This window comes from Eleutherodactylus coqui, chromosome 3 (assembly GCF_035609145.1).
Source record: "Eleutherodactylus coqui strain aEleCoq1 chromosome 3, aEleCoq1.hap1, whole genome shotgun sequence".
Lineage (NCBI taxonomy): Eukaryota > Metazoa > Chordata > Amphibia > Anura > Eleutherodactylidae > Eleutherodactylus > Eleutherodactylus coqui.
This window is the reverse complement of record NC_089839.1, coordinates 154611577-154632191: the sequence shown is the minus strand read 5'-3', so window position 1 is coordinate 154632191 and position 20615 is coordinate 154611577. Positions and strand designations below refer to the sequence as shown.

The 20615-nt window shown below is 44.2% G+C and overlaps 1 protein-coding gene across 1 annotated transcript in view; it reads right to left on the bottom strand.

Annotated features, from left to right (window-relative positions):
• The window catches only part of TAB1 (TGF-beta activated kinase 1 (MAP3K7) binding protein 1), a 62093-nt gene extending 43948 nt beyond the window's left edge, over nucleotides 1–18145 (bottom strand). Inside the window, exons 1-5 of the mRNA XM_066596392.1 lie at nucleotides 18082–18145; nucleotides 14299–14432; nucleotides 11627–11780; nucleotides 10779–10865; nucleotides 474–612 (exon numbers count right to left, since the gene is read on the bottom strand). Of these exons, the coding sequence (XP_066452489.1) occupies nucleotides 474–612; nucleotides 10779–10865; nucleotides 11627–11780; nucleotides 14299–14432; nucleotides 18082–18114 (547 nt within the window). The 5' untranslated portion in view covers nucleotides 18115–18145. The remainder of the gene's footprint in view (nucleotides 1–473; nucleotides 613–10778; nucleotides 10866–11626; nucleotides 11781–14298; nucleotides 14433–18081) is intronic.
• Nucleotides 18146–20615: the final 2470 nt, after the last annotated feature.

Below are 20615 nucleotides of genomic sequence, written 5' to 3'. Positions count from 1 at the left end.
TTGAAGTTTTAAGAACTTCAAAAAAAACTAACAAACAAGCAAGCAAACACGATACAGCAATCACAGTGCCGTACAAACTTTAGTTTCCATTCTGAGTGCCTAAGGCCTCCTGTCCACGGGTGAGCTGTCATTGCGTTATCCATGGCGATAATCTGGCTGCAGGTAACACAGTGAATGCTTTCCATAGGAGAACTATGGAAAGCGCAGCCCGACATCCACGAGCGGAGAATCATAGTGATTCTCTGGTCGTGGGATTCAAATCGCAGCATGCCGCAATTTTCCACGGTGAGCCTATCTATTAGATAGGCTCACCGCAGAGACCTATCAATTCTCCGCCTGCTCCCCCTCGGCAGAATATCACAAGCGATATTCCGCCTCAGCCGTGGACAGGCAGCCTAAACAACATTTACAGAAGTGTGCCTGCCCTTTTCTAAAAAACTGCAATACTTTAATAATGGAGTTTCTGTACATACCAACATTAGCAACGTAAAGTTTGTTGTTGACTATTAGAACTACAATAACCATCGCGCCTCCATAAATCTCCTTCTCGAGGGTGTTGAGTCGCTCTACGATCTTCTGGTATTGGCTGGGGAGCTGCTGAAGCACTGCACCCTACAGCAAACACAAAAGGAAAAGCAGGATGAGATGATGAAACGGATGCGGTGCAGGAGCTTTCTTATCGGATAAAGCAGTTTCCTTTATATTATAAATATTAATACTCTACATACCTACGATGAGATATCATGACTTACATCTGGCAAAAATGAGAACGGCAAACGTCATCAGATTGTCTCTTCAGATCTGTAACTTTAAGTAGTCCTATCTCAGCACAGAAGCAAGATTCTGGATAATGCTGCTCGTTGGCACCACATAGTTTGAGTGTAGTCAGCGATTACCGTATAATGTAGTGACTTACACTTTATGGGGGATTCACCATTTCAGAGACTCGGCTCTAATATTTCATAAAGTCATGACTGTAGCGAAGTGTTGGAGCCACTGTATAGAATCTAAAATAAAACTGTATAAATACCAAGTCCCTAATCTCATTTTATTGTCAGTAACACTCTTTAAGAGTGGAGAAATGTCAAAAGCAGCTCAGAATGTAGCTACAATCTAAAAGGCAGGAAGTCAGAGGAGAAATCTGGTAAAATGGACATTAAAGTCCCATTTACACGGGACGAATGTTGGGCAAACGATGCGCAACACTTGTCCCCGCACATACTTGCTCCCGTGCTGTTGCACAGGAGCGAGTATCATTGACTCTCTGACAGAGTGGCCAGCAGGGGGCCGGAACGGCTGGAGATTTCTCTCCTAACTCCCCCCCCCCCCCTCTATTCACTTAACATAGCGGCCGTTCAGTACTGAATGGCTGCTGTTTACACTGAACGATCATCGTTCAGGATCGTCGCTCAACGTATAGGCTGCATAAAATCCTGAACGATCATCGTTCAGTGTAATTAGCAGCCATTCAGTACTGAAAAGCCGCTGTGTTAAGTGCATAGAGAGGAGCGGGGGGAGAAATCTCCTCCAGATGCCCCGCTTGAAGCCAACGATACTCGCTCCTGTGCAACGGATAGGAGCTAGTATGTGGGGACGAGTGTCGGGCAAAAGTCTTGTGTGGGGCTTAAGTCTTGCAAGAGGATCACAAGACAGACCTGAAGGTCATATAGACAGGGACTATCTTCGTGAGACTGAGCTCAAAATCAGAATAAATACAATAGCTTCTTCTTTCCTTGCACCTAGATTTCTAAATAGAGCTGGATATGATGGATTGGTGCTAAACCACATTTTTAAAAACTTGTAACGAAAAAGATCTAAAATAATGTAATGGAAATCTAATATCCATCATGTTCCTCAGAACAAGCAGAAAAGAACTTATGAAGGTCATAATCTTTTATTTCCACATTGTTCAGTTATGACAGCAAGAATGGAGGTTGCCCTCTAACCTTTCTAGGGACAGGAAAAGGGAGTTTAAAAGCACCCCGACCTACCACCAGTGTTCTTCCTCTCCCTACACCGAATAGAGACAGGAAACTTCTATCGGTGTGGACAAGGTACACCGGGCTTGATCAGGCTTATGGCTCTCCTTCCTCCCCAGACTATGTAGGCTAAAACCCTCTGCGGTCCCTTAGCCTTTGCCCGCTCCTGTAGATGTCCAAGTGGTAGGCGACCGGAGAAGAATGGCTATGGGCACTCATATAAGCAGATATTACCACGCACGAAGGCCAAAGTGAGTGTACGCTCCAGCGTGGGCATACACTATGGCGTAGTGTGCGCTTCAGAGCAAGGAGATTCACCAGGTACTGATGTCATTACGCTTCCTCAGAAGTAGCATTTTCAGCTACAGTGCCAGTTTTAAAAACCCCTAGTGCTGGGGAGTTGGTGGTGAACTCCTCTTAGCCTGAAAAGGATTACCAGTAAGGGCTTAACTTACTTCAGCAGTGCCACAGTAGGTCGTAAAGGAGAGGTGGAAACCCAGCAAACCGTGAGTGATACTTCTGGACAAACATGTCATATGGTAATATAAGAGTTTATTGTCATTTACAGGGTGATAATGAATCTCAGAGGACTAAGCCTAAGGTCAAGAGGAAGGCAAGAAAATGTGCTTTATGTGTAAAAAAAAATGTTGGGGGACAATTACAAAGACAGAGTGCACAGCTAAAATAGTAAAAGAAGAAAAGGCTGCCTTCATAAATGATAGTAGGAGTTTGGTTGAGAAGGAAGTGCAAGCACGCTCCCTCTGTGAAGTTGCCGGGCTCTTGCGATATAATCGCAGAGAGCCTGGCTGGTTGCCATGGCAACAGGATGCCATATACCGGCGTCCTGTGTTGCCAGAGCCTGTGATCGCTGTATAAGCGATAAGGCATGGCAGGACAGAAGTCCTGCCATGCCTTATCACAGCGATCATCAGTGCTGTGCTTTAAGTCCCCCAGAGGGGCATAGATGGTGTAAAGAAAAAGATAATAAAAATGTACAAAAAAAAAAATTTAAAAAGAAAATGTAAAAGAAAACACTTTATGCTTTTTCTCATATTAGCATAAAAAAAGGTAAAAAAATTTAAAATGGCACATATTTGGTATCGACGCGTCCGGAGTGACGTGTACAATAAGTTGAATAAGCTTTTTATTCTGCACAGCAAGAAGCTTAAAAAAACAAAACACTAAAAAACAGAGGAAAAATGCTAATTTTTAGCATTTTGCCTCCCAAAAATTGCAATAAAAGTGATCAAAAAAGCCATATATTCCCTAAAACGGTACCAATAAAAACTACAGCTCGTCTCGCAAAAAATAAGCCCTCACAGAGCTCCGTACATAGAAAAATAAAAAGGTTACAGGACTTTGAATGCAGTGATTTAGAAAAAAAAAAAAGATTTCCAAAAAAAGGGTTTTTATTGCAGAAAAGTGAAAAAAAAAAAAAGAAGAGTTTTGGTATCATTGTAACTGTACCGGCCAGCAGAAAAAATGTATTGTATAATTTATGCTGCATGACTAACGCTGTAAAAAAAAAAAAAAAAATCTATGGCAGAATTGATGCGTTTTCTCTCCGTTATCATAAAAAAAAAAATAATAAAAGTTTACAATATAGTCTATGTACCCAATAATGACACCATCAAAAACTACAGTTCACCATGCAAAAAACAAACCCTTATATGGCCGCGTCGACAGAAAAGTAAAAAAGTTATGACTTTTGAAAAATGGAGATGAAAATCCGCCAAAAATCGTTGCGTTCTTAAGCCCAAAATAGGCCATGTCCTTAAGGGGTTAAGAATAGAGATTAGCGAACACTCAAATGCTCGGATCCGTGTTATTCGAGTCCAGCTTTTCGTAAAATTCGAGGGCTCTACTCGAGTAACGAACCCCATTGAGTACAATGGGAGACTCAAGTATTTTTGTATGTGGGACGCCGGGTCCCGAGCTTTTTTTCTTTCTCTCTCTCTCCCCTTCTTGCGCGACCAAAAATTTGCCAATGACGCACGCTGTGTCGCTGAGGGGAGGGGTCAAAACAGGCATGTCACAGCAGGGAGGAGCCAAAAACTGGGGCGGGGTCGAACACACCTTGATGCTCGTTCGAGTAACGAGCACCATCGATTACGCTAATACTCGAACGAGCATCAAGCTCGGCAGAGTACGTTCGCTCAACTCTAGTTAAGAACTATCATCAATATGAAAGTGCTCAAGAAATATATCACCTACCGTACATTTACAGACAGAGACATTTCCATTAATCAATAAAAATTATGCCCTGTGTACCACTGATCTTAAGGATGCATACTAGCACATCCCCATAGACCAAAAATATCAGAAATAACTCAGATTTTAATTTGTTTGTTTACCCTTTGGCATTTCCACGGCTTCCAGGGTGTTTATCGTAATCCCATATCTTGATGATTTCCTGGTCATAGCTAACACTCTGGGGATCACGGACAGAATCAGACAATAAGCCTTCTCTCTAATTTGAGATGGATTAGCTCTCAGAAGTCCAGCCTCATTGCAGGCACCCAGGAAGTGTTCTAGGGTGTCCTCCATGATTCAGAGTCAGGTTTTTCTTTCTTCCCTCAGTCTAGGGAGGAGGGTATTATCCAGTCTATATCCAACTTCAGACATAGATAAAAGGTGTCACTGAGAGCTGAAATGAGGATCTTGGGGGAGATGACATCATGTATCTCAATCGTTCCCTGGGCCCAGTTCCATTTCAGACTGTTACAGAAATGTATTTTGTCAATATGGAATAGAAATCCATCCTCCATAAATTAGAAATCCATCCTCATTACATAAAGAGATTCCTAATCTAGTGGGTGTCCTCTTCTAATCTTAATAAGGAGTTACAGCGGTCCCTTTCCGCTTTGTATCAGTAACAACAGATGCAAGCCGGTCAGGCTGGGGTGTGCAAGCAGCAGGTCAGATTTTTCAGGGCTTCTGGGGATCTAATGTTAGTTCCCAATTCTCAAATTTCAGAAAATTAATGGCACTACAGGAAGCATTCTCGGATGAGGAGTTAAAGGAATCAGAAACGCTCTTTTCTCCTTAAGGAGAGCAACTATAAACTATAAACTAAGTGAGGAGACTCAAATGGCCACGCACGCTCCTCTGGGTAATATGCAAATAAGGGAGGATTTATTCCATCTCCCTTATTTGAGTTAAAGGAAGACATGTCAAACTCTTCTTGGACAATATAACTGCAATGTCCTTACTCACCACTAGGGGGGCACCAGACATCTACAGCTACAAAGCTCCTGGGCAGAAATAATAATCTTTATTTGTATAGCACCAACTTATTCCGCAGCACTATAAACAAAACTGTTATCCCTCTCAGCTGTCCATCTGAAAGGATCCCAGAACATAATAGTGGACTACTTGAGCCAACAGAAGTTGGACCCAGCAGAGGAGACTAAACCACAAGGTCTTCAACTCCATCATAGACCAATGGGGAAAACTGCAGATAGATCTGTTTGCAACAAACAATACAAAATCGCCAAAGATTTTTTTCGTTAAATCCCAGAGACAATCCGGCAGGTCTGGATGCCCTCTCACAAGAGTGGGTCATGGACTTAGCATATGCCTTCACCCAGTTGCCTCATCTTGTCAGAGTCTTGTGGAAAATACAGGAGGACAACGCAACCATAATATTGATTACAGCATTAAGGACAAACAGTTCCCTCTACTGGAATCACGCTCTATCAGAGACCCTATGTAGAGATGAGCGAGAATACTCGGTAGGGACAGATACTCGAGGGAGTATCGTCCCTACCGAGTACCTGCCTGCTCACCCGCAAAGATTCGGATGCCGTGGGGAAGGGGGAGATCTCCCTCTCTATCCCCTTCGCTCCCTCCCGCAACACAGCGCTCACCCCCGCCGGCACCTGAATCTTTGCGGGCAAGCAGGCAGGTACTCAGTAAGGACGATACTCACTTGAGTATTTGTCCTTACCGAGTACGCTCGCTCATCTCTAATCCTATGCCCAAACCTCCCAGACAGAGAAAAAGAAAAGGCTCAGGGTCCAGCAGTGTCCCAGTATAATCAATACCAAAACCAATATATTTGCCAAGAGCAACAACCCTGAGTAGATCCCCTTAAACTTTTATTAATCACACAAAATTTCACCCCAAAAAAAGTAAAAAAAAATGATATGCTGTAGCAGCAGAAGAAAATAAATATACCGACTCAAAGAGTCTGAACATATATATTACCTGCCTTACTAAATACATTAAGTGTATATAAACTGTATCAGGATCTGTGGAGCTGCGCTCACTCCAACTCCAGCACAATGGCTTATGCACACCGAGTCATAGAAACCAATATAACCATCTGGACTAGTACATATATAACACTAGTCACTGACTGGTATCAGTAGTACTAATATACTGAAAGCACCACAATCAGTAGTGAGGAGATAAATGCGTACAGCATGGATCTAAAGCTAAAACATAGCGCTAAAGCTCCCCCAACATGCCAGATGTCCTTAGGGGTACATAGAGCTATATCTCGGATCCCTAGTACCAATCTGAGATCTTAAAACTAACAGCCTGGATGCTGAGAAATAAAGATTCCTAGATCAGGATTTTGATAGCAAGATAATATAACCACCCTCTTCGAGAGTCGCAAGTTCATTACTTCCACTATATACACTAAAGTATGGAAGAAATGTTTGTCCCGGAGTGGCTCAGATCAGTCCGATCTGCATGACCCTAACCTGCCTAGGATACTAGACTTACTGCAAGCCGGTCTAGATAAAGGGCTGGGTCCTAGAACCCTCAAAGTACAGATTTCGGCTCTTAGCGCCCTTTTTGATGTCAGTCTAGCAGAACATAGATGGATCCGGAGATTCATAAAAGAACAAAAAGGTTACGGCCCTATTATTAGAGAATCAGTTCCCTCCTGGATCTCAACCTTGTTCTAAATAGTCTCTGCGCACGCCTCTCTTTGAGCCTATAGAGACGCTGTCCATAAAATTATTCACCCCGAGGGCTCATTCACACAGGCGGCGATGCACCCATGTTACCGCACGATAAGGCGGCCGCACCGGGTGCGGACGTCTCTCTGCATGGCCGGCTCCATTGCCGGCCATGTGTTCTATCTGCCGGCCGGTGCAGAGAGTTGTCCACACCGGCAGTGCAGCGGTCTTATCCTGCAGAAACACGGGCGCATCGGTCCCCGTGTGACTGAGCCCCGAAAGTTATATTCTTGGTAGCAATTACAACTGCTAGAAGGGTTAGTGAGAGCTAAGCTCTTTTCTGCCAAAGGGTTAACCTCTCAATATAAGATGATAGAATAATTCTCAGACTCGATCCTTCCTTCCGAGGTGGTTTCCACATTCCACGTGGAACAAGAAATAATTCTACCTTCATTTTGCCAGAACTCTAAAAATGCCAGAGAAGATTACTTCCATAAATTAGATGTAGGACAAGCAGTGCTTACCTACTTACAGGCTGTAGAATCTACTAGGAAGGTTCAGTTTCAGTGTCCAAATAAAGGAAAAGCGTCCTCAAAGGACTCCTTCACTAGATGGATTAGAGTGACAATCCAAGAGGCTGAATACCCCCTCCAGGGATCATTCTAGGAGGGCTCTCTTGTCTTCTTGGGCCGAATGAGCAGAGGATTCAGTGGAACAAATCTGCAGGGCAGCTGCCTGGTCTAACATTCGCACCTTCACAAAACATTACCGACTGGACTTCTATTCCAGTAGAGTTCAAGTTTTGGGCAAAAAGTCCTTCAAGCTGTAGTCCCCCCCTACTAGAGAGGCTAATATTGGTACTGCTCCATGTGTGCTCTCATGACTGGATGATGTGGAATATAAGAATTTATTGCATCACACTTGCAATTTTCATGCATGTGTAAAATCGCCCATTATTGCTTATGGGAGCAAAACGGCACCGCACATGCATGAAGGGCTTTGCTTGGCTCCCATAGGGTAGAATAGGAAACTCACAGAATTGCCTACAAATAGTACATACTGCAATTTTCTCTTGCATTGCTCCTTCTCACAGCGCTGCGAGAGAAAAATTACACATGTAAGCGCACCTATTAAAAGGAATGGGGTATTTTGCTGTGCAATTTTGGTGCATCTCGCAACAAATAGAAATTATACAGGAAAATCGCCCCTGTAAATGCTTGTACAGCAGTTTGCTTGACATGTTGTGACACAAATACTCAATGCAATTAGACATGATGCCATGAGAATGCCCGAGAATGAAGATGGGCTAGGACATGGTTTTATATGAAGATAACCTTCACCAAATTGGGAAGGCAATATTTGTGGTTGGGATTATGTGTCAGCTTTGCTATTAAAGGGAGTCTACTATACATAGGTATCCAAAACCTCAATTAGTTTAATATATATCATAAGTAGTATAAAATGAAATACCTATACAGACACCGTACACAAAGTTGATCTTGTATAAGTCTGATATTGTGAGATATGTAACCATTAGAGATGAGCGAGCGTACTCGGAAAAGCACTACTCGCTCGAGTAATTTGCTTTATCCGAGTATCGCTGTGCTCGTCCCTGAAGATTCGGGTGCCGGCACGGAGCGGGGAGCTGCAGGGGAGAGCGGGGAGGAACGGAGGTAAGATCTTTCTCTCCCTCTCTCCCGCCCGCTCTCCCCTGCTCCCCGCTGCGACTCACCTGTCAGCCGCAGCGGCACCCGAATCTTCAGGGACGAGCACAGCGATACTCGGATAAAGCACATTACTCGAGCGAGTAGTGCTTTTCCGAGTACGCTCGCTCATCTCTAGTAACCATATATAATTCAAGATGCAAGGAAATTAGAGGAATTTTTGGAGAAGTATTGAAAAATTTTGAAAATGGATCCTGGATCTGAAAATCTGCAGGTTAAACTGGTGAGGAGTTGTAATGTGGGGGCTACACCTCACAGACTCTGTGGGAGCAAGGACCCGACATAGAGCTGTAGGAGATGTGCTGCGTGTTGCAATATTGATGATGGAAATACAAATCGACAACTCTTCAGGTATTTACAAATATAAAATCACCAGCTCAATATCCTGCAGCACAATTGGGGTCATCTATTGCGTTACTTGCCCCTATGGCATGATTTATGTGGGTTTGACCATCCAGGAGGTTAGAGGAGGGAACATATTTTGGATATCAATGTAGCTATGGAGGAGACTGATGTAGATAAACTCAAAACCATATCTAGACATTTTAAGCTTTTTCATAATAACGATGGTTCTGGCTTTTGAATTAAAGGGTTAGGGTTTTGGTTAATTTTCGAGGTGGCACATGGAAAGAGTTTCTTGCAAATAAAAGAGTAAATGTTAGATACGGTCTCTAATAACGGCCTTAATGAGGCAATTAGTTCTGTACCATTTGTATAGACTGTTCGCCATGTAGCCCTTGGAACTCAATAGTCCTGTGTAGCACCTCCGGCAGCAAGGTCTTGCGCGAATAATGCACTGTATCAATTTGCTTAGCTCCTCTATATAAGCACTTCATTGTACCTTTTGCTTTGGTACATCATACTAGTATGCACTTTATTTAATCATCAACCAAGTTTTAAAATGTCCTATGTTCACGTGTGTCACTTCAGTAGGAAGCACTTTTTACTATTCCGTCTAGTTACTTGTGGCAATGATGGCTGCATTGGTTAATGTAACTATCAACTTTCTAGGTACTAGTATATGCGTATGTTCCATTCACAGTTGCACGAGAATTGTGACTATAGAATCTTCGCGAGATATGAAAACTAGCAAGCATTGTCTGGCTGCTGGTGATTTACTGATGGGCGTTCCCAGTTTATGGAGACGCTGAAACGATGAGGCCAGAGGTATTTGGGGGATTAGGAATCTTATATTTGATTATTTACAGGTGTGTTTGTTTACTTTGATTGGTGTTATGTTTCTACATATACTTGCCCATGATAACTTGTCATTAGCCCCGGACAAAACATTTGGGCGAAACGTGCGTTAGTGTGCGGCTTACAGGGTAAACTTTGTGTATGGTGTCTGTATAGATATTACATTGTATACTATTTGTGATAGTTATGTTACGGATAAAATCAACTTTTATTCCTTGGCATGCATCACTGCGAATACCCTGAAGCGCTCTATATATTGAACTGCTCCACAACTCTGATTGACAGTTGTCAATCCAACCAGAAAGCTGCCACAACTGTCAAGAGTTATGGAGAAGCTCAATTAAAAGAGAGGGAGAGCGCACTTCAGTGAGAAGCTGACCTCAAGAGCACTTGTGGAGGTGTGTGTCAAGGAATAAAAGTTGATTTTATTGGTGCTGTAGACTGTAAGAAACTTTACAAAGGGTATCATTACATTCCGCTGTGCTGTCAGCAGTTCTGTATCGGCAAAACTGCTGAAAAAAAAACCAAAACACTGCCAGTAGAGATGAGCGAACCGGCACGGCCACGCCCCTTTTTCACCCGAGAGCCGCGATTTTCGAGTACTTCCGTACTCGGGTGAAAAGATTCGGGGGGCGCCGTGGGTGAGTGGGGGGTTGCAGCGGGAGTGAGGGGGAAGAGGGAGAGAGAGAGGGCTCCCCCCTGTTCCCCGCTGCTACCCCCGCTCCGCCACGCCTCCCCCCGCCCCTTGGCGCCCCCCGAATCTTTTCACCCGAGTACGGAAGTACTCGAAAATCGCGGTGCTCGATCGAGTAATTACTCGAAACGAGTATATTCGCTCATCTCTAACTGCCAGTGATTGTACATGGCAAAAGACAAACATAAAAGCTGATGTTATCATAGATGTGAACAGCCTAATTCTAAATCCTAAATTTCAACACTGACTATATTCACAATGAGAGACTTACCTCTGGTAGCTGAGATAGGAGACTTGCTTTTTCTGCCAAGGAATCATCTATAGACTCGAGGAAACTTCTTTCAACCACATCAAATGCCTAAATGACATGGAATTAATGAAGAGAACACATAAGATTGGTGAGATAGCATCTCTCAAGAAAGTTGTGATAATGGTAAACAGATTATACAACTAGCACATAAAAGGGTAATTCAGATAAACTTCGCCTTCTGGATGTTTAAGTTGGATATTACACCCTATATTAACTTCAGAAGGTTTACTGCAGAAACTAAGAGAAAGAAAAAAACGGATTACATCCCACTGCTGCATTATGTTACAGGTGTACCTCCCATTTTATTTTTTCTTAAAGGGAACTTGCAAGTATGTTCATGGTGCTCTAACCCCCTGCAGTGTGAACTAGAGCTCTTATTACTATTAGTGGTGGAACAAAATAGCTGCATTAATCCTCCAGGAGTCTCGATAGAGATGGGAAATCTTTGTATGTGTGTACTCGTCTTTTAGCTTTACTATTTAGTTCATCAATAACTGTTACGTTTTATAGGAATTTTGCAGTGAAGTGGTGATACCAATGATGCTTAATTTTTATGCATTATAAATAAGAGAAAAGGGGGTGAAAAAAAAAAATTTTTCTCTTTTTTAAAAATGTTTCATTTCACACAGGAGTTATGGGCGCAGCGCACTGAGTTATGCCGTTCCCATATGATAATTCTGTCTTTACACATTCCTCGTCATGAATTCAAAGAAAAGCTCTATCCATGAGACATTTGTTACAAACTGCAGCATATTCCTCGCTTAGCTCAAGAAACTAAAAGCCAGAAAAACCCCCTTAATTCAACTAACCTGCAACAACACTCTCTGAACTTCTCCGTCGGTGACATCCGAATGCAGCTGCCCCAAGAGAAGCTCCGCAGCCAACCTCTGGCCGACAAAGTTTGTGGCTCTGGTGCCATCGTAGCCATTGAAGACTCCATAAAGATAAATATTGTTCTCCCCTCTGCAGAAAGACAGCGAATGGTTATGATGTGCATTATGGTAGTAGTAGTAGTGATCTTGAATTTGAGTCCCCTTCTACTAAAAGAGAGACCAATTATTGTGAACCAGTCATGTTGAAGAAACTGTGAGATGGCAGAGCGCTTGTAAGACAGCATAAGGAATTCAGCAGATTGATGTGCAGGTTTGTGGGAAGAGATTTAGTATAATACTAGTAATTATTAGGACATTATAGTACCACAGTTTCTGGTGGCACATCACACTCACAGTAGCTTGATTACCACACAAGATAAACACAGCTTGGCTCCTCCCACAGCAGTGACATCACCACAGCTCCTTAAGCCCACTGGATCTCTGTGGTGGTAGTAGGTCAGTGTGCTCTGTCAGGACTGCTGAGTTGTGTCTGACATAATAGCGGTTTAGTTATATTCTCATATTGTTATTTTTGTCCTCCCCTTTTCAAGAGCCAAAACTGTGTTGTTCTTCTGTAAGTCAGCCTCTGTGTTTTATATATGCTGTAGGACCTTCAATGACATCACCAGGGAACAGAGCGATGACATCACCAGGGGTGGAGCATAAGAAGCGCGCACACACACACACATATTTATATATATATATATATATATATATATATATATATATATATATATATACACACACACACACACACACACACACATACATACTCACAGACAAGTGGCCGTTAGTAGTTTGATGGATTATAACAGAGTTTATGATTTCAAGGCTGGAATCACTCAGAGAAGACGTAGCCGCTGAGCAAGACCATCCGCAGGGCTGAGACTCAGACAGAGCAAGGCTTTATTGCAAGAAATTTCAAATAAAACTGAACATTTCCACACAAAACTAACTATTAATGCGCTCAGCTCCTCCTGCTCTATAACTTTAACCAAGTACAGCATAGCAGATTTACTTTAAAGTCTGTAAGTAGAAAAGTGATAATATACAGATGTGTCACCCATTATTTTGGGCCTTAAAGGGGTTGTCCGATAACTGGTCAACCCCTTTTCAATAGGGTCCCTTATGTAAAAATAGTAAACAGAAACACACATACTGCTCCACGGCCACCGGGATCCAGCGGTGCAGCCCTGGTGATTCCTGTGACAGATGTCACAGGAAATCACGTGACTGCTGTAACTAATGAGAGGCTACAGTCACATTTCTAAACTCCTGAAACATGGTGCTCAGGATGTGAGCGCCGATGCCAGGAGAGCTAGCGTGACGCAGTAGTCACCTGATTTCTTGTGACATCTATCACAGGAATCACTAGGATTGCAACGGGTTGTGGTGCACTTTTGTTTATTTTCACACAAGGGGTCCTATTGAAAAGGGGTTGCCAGTAACCGAATAACCCCTTTAACTTGAAATAGCCCAAGATATGGTACAACATTTTTAAAAAAGTATTTCTTCAAAGGATGCCATCATTTGGCTTTCCATCACCACAGCATGCCATTTTTTTTTTAGCAAATGGTTCTGACAGATGCCATGAATCGGCAATCCATCCATCACCCATGTTAGAAAAAAAGGGTTACTTTATTGTACTGAACGATGAGCAAATGTATCATTTTTGTATTATGGGTAAATGGAGGCCTTAAAGTGACCCTCTAGGCCTGGACAAACAAAGATGTTGGCACCGCTAATCTCACTACCTGGTGTACGCTGTGCATCTGTATGCATCAGTGATCTAAGACTCTACTCGCTGATCCGAGTGGCCAGTACTGCTCAAGCAAGTCAGAGTATAATGCCTCAGACTACTGATGACTAATGACAAAAGCAGTGCGAACATCGATGTTACAGGAGATGTCCGAGTTGTACTTTTCCAGTTATAGCCTGTTCCCCATGCTATAATGTAACTAACCAGCATATACTCATCTCTCCCTGCTTGGTCCTCCGCTCCTGTTTGTTTACAGACTGCAGTCCCGCCCAGTTTATGAGTTGTCACAGGCAGTGCAGCCAATGACAGAGCTCAGTGATCGAGTGCTTAACTCTGTCACTCGCTGCAGCGCTTGTAACGTCCCGTAAACATGCTGGGGCAGCCTGTGTGACATCAGAGGGGAGATCTGGGGCGGTGACGTGGGACACAGCGGGGAGAGGTGAGCATATGCTGGTTAGTTATGTTATAGCATGAGGAACAGGGTTTAACTGAAAAAATAAAACTCGTTCCAGTCCTTTAACAGGTTAGGGTGGACACATCTGTATTATTCTGATCATCGGGGAGAGATTATCAATGGGAAAACTCCCAGCTGTCTGTGTATGGTATTCTGGCTTGGCTTCCAATTCCCAATCATTGTTATAAGATTTGTCTAAAGTGTCTGACATTGACTTGCAGGAGTGCTGCCTTCCAATAAGTGGTGCTTTAAGAAATAAAAGGTAACAGCTGAGTTGGGAGCGCGCCGGACTGAAGATCTACAGGTCCGCGATGCAATCACTGCTTTGGCAGTTTGTTCAAAGCCTTACATTTGGGGTCATGCATGTAGCTCATTAGTAATATCCACAAAACCCACCTGAACTTGAGCCAGTTGTCTTCACAAGGATGCTCTTCCTTTGGGACACCTTCAGAGTTATAGGCCCGGTTTGTCGCTGATCCTATGCCGGATAGATGGCAGAGGGGAAGGTCATCCGTCCAACTCAACTGCTCCTGTAAAAATTCCACCACTGATCATCTCAAGCAACGAAAAAAGCACAATATAAAACAATGTACCAAAATAATACAATTTACTTTTTGAAGTGACAAGAAACCTAATTTTGTGAGGCTACAATGTGTGATCTCCTTCACTGTAGGTTAGTAGAGACCCCAGCTATGCCACAAAGGGTGCCAACAGGATTGTGACAAGGAAGATTCACAAGGTGTTGTCCCAAGATTTAAACTATCCATAGGATGGGGAATAAGTGTCTAATCGGTGGAGGACCCACTGCTGGGACCCCAAGAGCGGGGGGTCTCTTGTGTCTGCCTAGGAATAAAGTTTCTCTTCGGCAGTCCCACAGTTATGAATGGGGAGGCGGCCGGGTCAAAGCGGTCGGACTCCCACTGAGCCAAGTTTACATTTTGGAACAACCCCTCTAACGTCCTAACGTACCAGCTTGGAGAATCCGGAGATGGCTGCTTAACCCGGCCTGCTTGGCTCTTCCAATAGGATGTCATCCTGTAGAGTGATAATATAGCTATATGCCCAGATGTCTATGTAGCTGGAAGGGGCATCACATAAACTCTCTCCGTACCCGTAATTGGCTACGGTAACACTCATCTTCTCCTTTTATATAGATGACATGTATTCTTACTGTCTGTGGTTGCAATTAATGGGAACCTGTCACATGTTTATGCCGTGTGAACTACAGGAAGCATGAACCCAGGACTGGCTCGGCATTGTACGACTTACTCCAAGACGCCACAAACAGCAGTGGCTTGTTAGGTATCTCAGAAGCTAGGTGATCTGTCACCACACGGATTGTGGGAATGAAGGGGCAGGAGAGCTCAACACTAATCTTCACCTACCATATTATGATCTAAAGGCAACTATCCCACATTGCAGCTGTTTAGGGCACCCAATGCTTCTCGGCATAGACTCTTGCGTGCGACACGTAAGCAGGGCCTGAGGTCATGGCGGTTCGTAGTGACATCAATGTGCTTGACACGTCATTGCAGTGACTGCCCATCCCACCAGCATGATACATCAGTGCACAACGGTGTAAGCCTCCATGATAAATACCATCATCACAGTGATCATGTGATCAGCCCAGGCGCCTGGCACCAACGGACAGCAGGGATCCCACAGGAATGGGCGAGGATCAGGTAGAAACTATCAGCGATAACTCAGATCCCGATCGTTTCACTTCTTAGATGCCTTGGTTAAACAGTAGCAGCAAAATGGAAGAGATTTTGAAAAACCGCATAAAACCCATGTGGAAATACAATTATTATACAGCTTTTACACCTGCGACGGCGGTTCCGTTTTCCTGCTCTGTTCAGGGAATCCCCGGCCGAACGGATCCGACTTTTGATAAAACCAAAGACAGAACCTAGTGACTGTAACGCGGTCCTTCGGTGTCCGCTCAGCTGCCCGGCATTTTACTTCTTGCGGTATTTTGTACTGGATCTGCGACGGAACCTGCGAATGTAAGTTCCAGCGCAGATGTGCATACAGCTTTATTTTTAAAACGAAGGGTTTATATTGTGCAAAAGTGGTAGAAAATAAAAACGACGTGAATTTATTGATGTGATCGTGTCGGCCCAAAAAATAAAGTTATTATTTGTAACGCAGAGTGAACATAAAAAAAGGAAAATGCTAGAATAGCAGTTTTGTGTTCATCAGCCTCCCAAAAAAAACAAAACAAAAAAGAGGTGGGGCTCACACAGGCGGGTCGGATTCTGCACGTGGGAGGTCTGCAGCAGATGAGCCGTCAATGAGCCCAGCCGGTGACCCTGCGTACGGCACTTACCTGTATTGCGGATGACCGCGCACGGAGGCTCGCAGGCAGTCATGCCCAGGTTTTTGTTTGTATTTTGGCACCATTGCTTAGCAATGACACAGGTACCTGCAGCTAAGGTTGGGACATCGAAAAATATATCGCTTATGCTTTGGCGATACTGTTCATCGATATTGTTATGTCCGATATATCGGTAACATCGATACTTTAAGGAGATATAATATCAATTTTTGTAAAGAAACGTGTCTTGTGGTCTAGTGACCAGATTTCTTTCCTTTGTGTTGTACAGGATGTAGTTTTGCTTTAGGCACTAATGAACTTATAAACAAGTTCTAGAAACTTTTAGAAAGTGTGAGGCGACTCTTTGTCACCAATACGGTTTGCCCCAGGCAAAATGACAGATGGAGGGCTGAGCTGAACGCACGAAGGTCGCGTCCGGAAAAGCAGTGCCCATAGAAAAGATAGGAGACCCATCTAACGCAATTACAATTGTATTCGAGGCAGTGCGTTCGCGTTACCAGGCCCTGTGTTGTTTACAAGTTGCCATGGAGACCGTTGGTCCCTCAGGGGCAACTTGAAAAAATGCAGGATACGCAGGCCCACACACACACACAGAGATCATGCTCACATCCCGTCAGGTCCAGCGGCCAGCTTCTTGCTTCCTTGTAGCTGGCAGGATCTTGTTTCAGTGTGTTTCTTGGCTCATTAGATAACGATTATTGGTGCCAATGATAAAAACCTTCTTTTCATATACCCAATTTATATTATATGTTTCATCTGTAATTTTTTCTTCATTTGTACTTTAATATATTATCATGATGTTAATAGTTAGAAGTTAATAATAAATTCAACAGTTTAACGTTTTAAAAGACAGCTATAATTTTTTTGCTGATTGTTGCTTTATTAACCCCAGACCTGTTTTATTTTTATAAAGCATTTAAAAAAGTCGATTTATCGAAATATCGATAGTTTTCCACTGATATTTCACAATAATCGATAGTTTGTTCAGCGATAGTATCGATATTTGTGTGTCGATGTGCCAACCTTACTGCGGCACATACGTAATGTTAGTTGTGTACAGGCTGCGGGTCGGACGCCTCCAATGACATCAATGGAGGCCGTCCGCGTGGATTCTGCGGTAAAATAGAGTACGCTGCGATTTTTCTTCCACTCGCAGAATCCGCGATTAATGTCTGTGAGCGAGGAGAAACAAGTCGAGACTACATGCCTTCCAATGCCGTGGAAAGTCCGCGAAGACAACAATCACAGAATCCGCCATTCAAGGCCGCCCGTGAGGACGCCCAAAGTGGGATCCAAAAGTGACAAGTGCCACCGAATGGCTCCAGCGGACCTGCAGCACGCAAGACCTCCACAGCTCTGTTGCCATAGAAACGCTGGGCTCCTGGGAATAGCATTATGATGCGGTCTCCATGTGGCAGAGGAGCAACATATAAACTGTAGTTTAGGATCGCTGTTATCGCATTCAAAATAATTACATTCAAAAAGGCTACATTTTCGGTGTTTCCCATCCCCCACTCCCAAGAAGTTGTGCCAAAGAAAATCCAACTAGTCCTGCAGACACCAAACCCCCCGGGCAGCTCACTGGGGATACAAGAACCTTACGGCTTGGAATGGGAGGAGGGGGGAAAAAACAGTCCAGTCAAGGAGGGGTTAAGCCATTCCCCGGACTGCCCGCCGGCGGTAAGTGTCCGCAGTGTCAGTCCCTGCTGCAGCAGAAGTTGTACAAGTGTGAGCTGAGCCTTGTACGAGGTCTGCTGCCCCCACGGAGGTGAGGACACACACGGCACTGCAGCCTCACTACCCCCCGGCATTTCTCTGCCGCCCCTCATAACCCTTCTTACATTCTGCATCAGGTTCCTTCTCAGGGCGGCCATCTTGGACCAGAAGTGACGAACCAGCTGACAGCGCTCATGTGACCAAGGCCTCTGTACGTGGTGCTAGTGCGACCTCTATGGGATGAAAGGGATAATGCAGCGTGCAGAGCTTGCCTGGTCTGTATGCTAATGCTGACGGCAGTGTCTGCAGAACTAGCTATAGGTCCACAGTCCCACAACATGCCGGGCACCCTCACATCAAACAGGGGGGCTCAGGAAACCGCCAGTACACAATGGCAGCCGCTGGGGTCGGTCTACACGTTACAGCAACGCTGCAGAATTTACACATAAAGAACCGCGCCAAAATCTACATCATCAGTGCGGAATTTGACAGGCAAAAACTGCGTATCCGCCGCTGATTGTAGCGATCTGATTGTTTTCAATGGGAAACCTTGCATCGCATTCGCGTGCACCTTACACGCCGTGCCATGCTTTGCAGGTCCCATTGAAAACAATGGGCGAGGTTCCGAGGGAGCGCCCAAAAATAGAACATACCGCATTTTTCCCCACACTGTGATGTGGAAAAAAAAATCGCTCATGTATATGACCCCATCAAAAGAATGGCGTTCACATGTGAAAGCGGCCTCAGGCCTTGTTCATCCAATGATTTTGCAGTTGATTTGTTGTGGAATTCACATAGATTTTTCATCAGATCTGTGAAAAAAATTCACTTTAATGGGAAACCGCGCCAAAGCCTCTACAGCACAGAACAAAATTCACGTGCGGGAAAAAAATAATTGACACGCCATTTCTTGAAGTGGATTTCACCTTGGAACATCTGCACATGGTGTAGCCCCCAATAAAAAGGGCTAATCAGGATGTAGATCTACAGCCATCGCACGCGCCAATCCTGCTGCAGAGCATGAGGCTGATGCACATCAGATTTCCACAGTGTGAACAAGGCCTTAGGCTACCTTCACACAGATGAGCTCAATATCACTGTCACTGACTGTGAAGTCCCGCCACCGTGCTCCGGCTGCAGCAAGAAACAGGCCATAGGGATGCATCTTCTGGAGGGGGGCTAATAGGATGAGGACATTGCAGTGATGAGGCGAGTCCAGGGGCCCCGCTGCGGTGCTGATAGTTGCGAGTGGCAAGGTGTCATATTGTCTTCCCACGTGCTGCACTCTCCTGGTGTGCTGTCGGTGGACCTACTGGTAGCACTTCAAGGCTACAGGGAGAGGTTGCTTCACTTCTTTGTACAGGGGCCCAATGGTGAATTCACCGGCTCCACGGTGGGCAAGTCTGAGCCTGCAAACAAGTGTCATCAGACTGTTATAGGGGCTGATTAATTCCCACGGGCAATTGGCAGAATTCTGAGCGCAGCACTGGGTGTGACCGGACTATAAAACATGATAGAACTCAAACTTGCTTCTTCTCCTGGATTATAGAGTAGTCTCCTAACATCTCTAAGACTCCAGAAAGAATGAGCAAGTCTACCGCAAATGTTCTTCACAGCCCCCTTTAGGGAACACTTGCTGCATATATAGTAATACTGCTACTAGTGAGCGCTGCAGAAATATACCGTATATGCAGTGAACCCTCCCTATGGTGGCTGTCGGCAGCAATGAATGTTTAGTTTGAAGGGGTGGACAAACCCTCTCTTTATTAGGACATATAGGTATCATAGACTACTGCTCTCCACTAGGGATAAATACTAGAGTTGAGCAAACGTACTCTGCCGAGCTTGATGCTCGTTCGAGTATTAGCATACTTGATGGTGCTCGCTACTCCATCGAGCATCACGCTGTGTATGACCCTGTCCCAGTTTTTTGCCCCTACCCGCTGTGACGTGTCAGTTTTGGCCCCTCCCCATCAACGGCAAATTTTTTGGAGAGAGAGAGAACACACACAAATCAAAAAAAAAAGCTTGGCACCCGGCGGGCCCCATACAAAAATGCTCGAGTCTCCCATTGTAGCCAATGGGGTTCGTTACTCGAGTAGATCTCTCGAATTTCACGAAAAGCTCGACTCGAATAACGAAGACCCGAGCATTTGGGTGCTTGCTCATCTCTAATAAATACAGATATTTAACGGCATGGCCACCATGTAACGCTACATTTCCTGAGCCAAGGACTCCTTCCCTATTTTTGATAGAGAAATGGCCACTATTTAAAAAATCTAGTTTCCTTACAAACTTCTAATTTGCAACCCTTTGAGTTCTGCGAATGCAGTTCGCAGTGTAAAGAATGGAGGTTGCCAGAATGATCATCAGACTAGCCTAAATCTAAATGGCCTTTAAGAGTTCTTAAAGCTTAGCTGCACTTCAACCTGACATGTTATGGATTACTGCATTGGGCCCTAATATAACACCCCCTACCCCTGTCACATTCAGTGGGGTCAGGAAAGCTGAGAGGGGTTTATGTGGAACAACTATTGTCCGAATAATTGCTCAATTGAGCAAATGTTACCAATGGCTAGTTGTGAAAAACACATCAACCAATGGGTGAGGAGCTGTAATTCACGGACTAGTTCCTAGTCGCTTTGCTTCCGTTTATGTA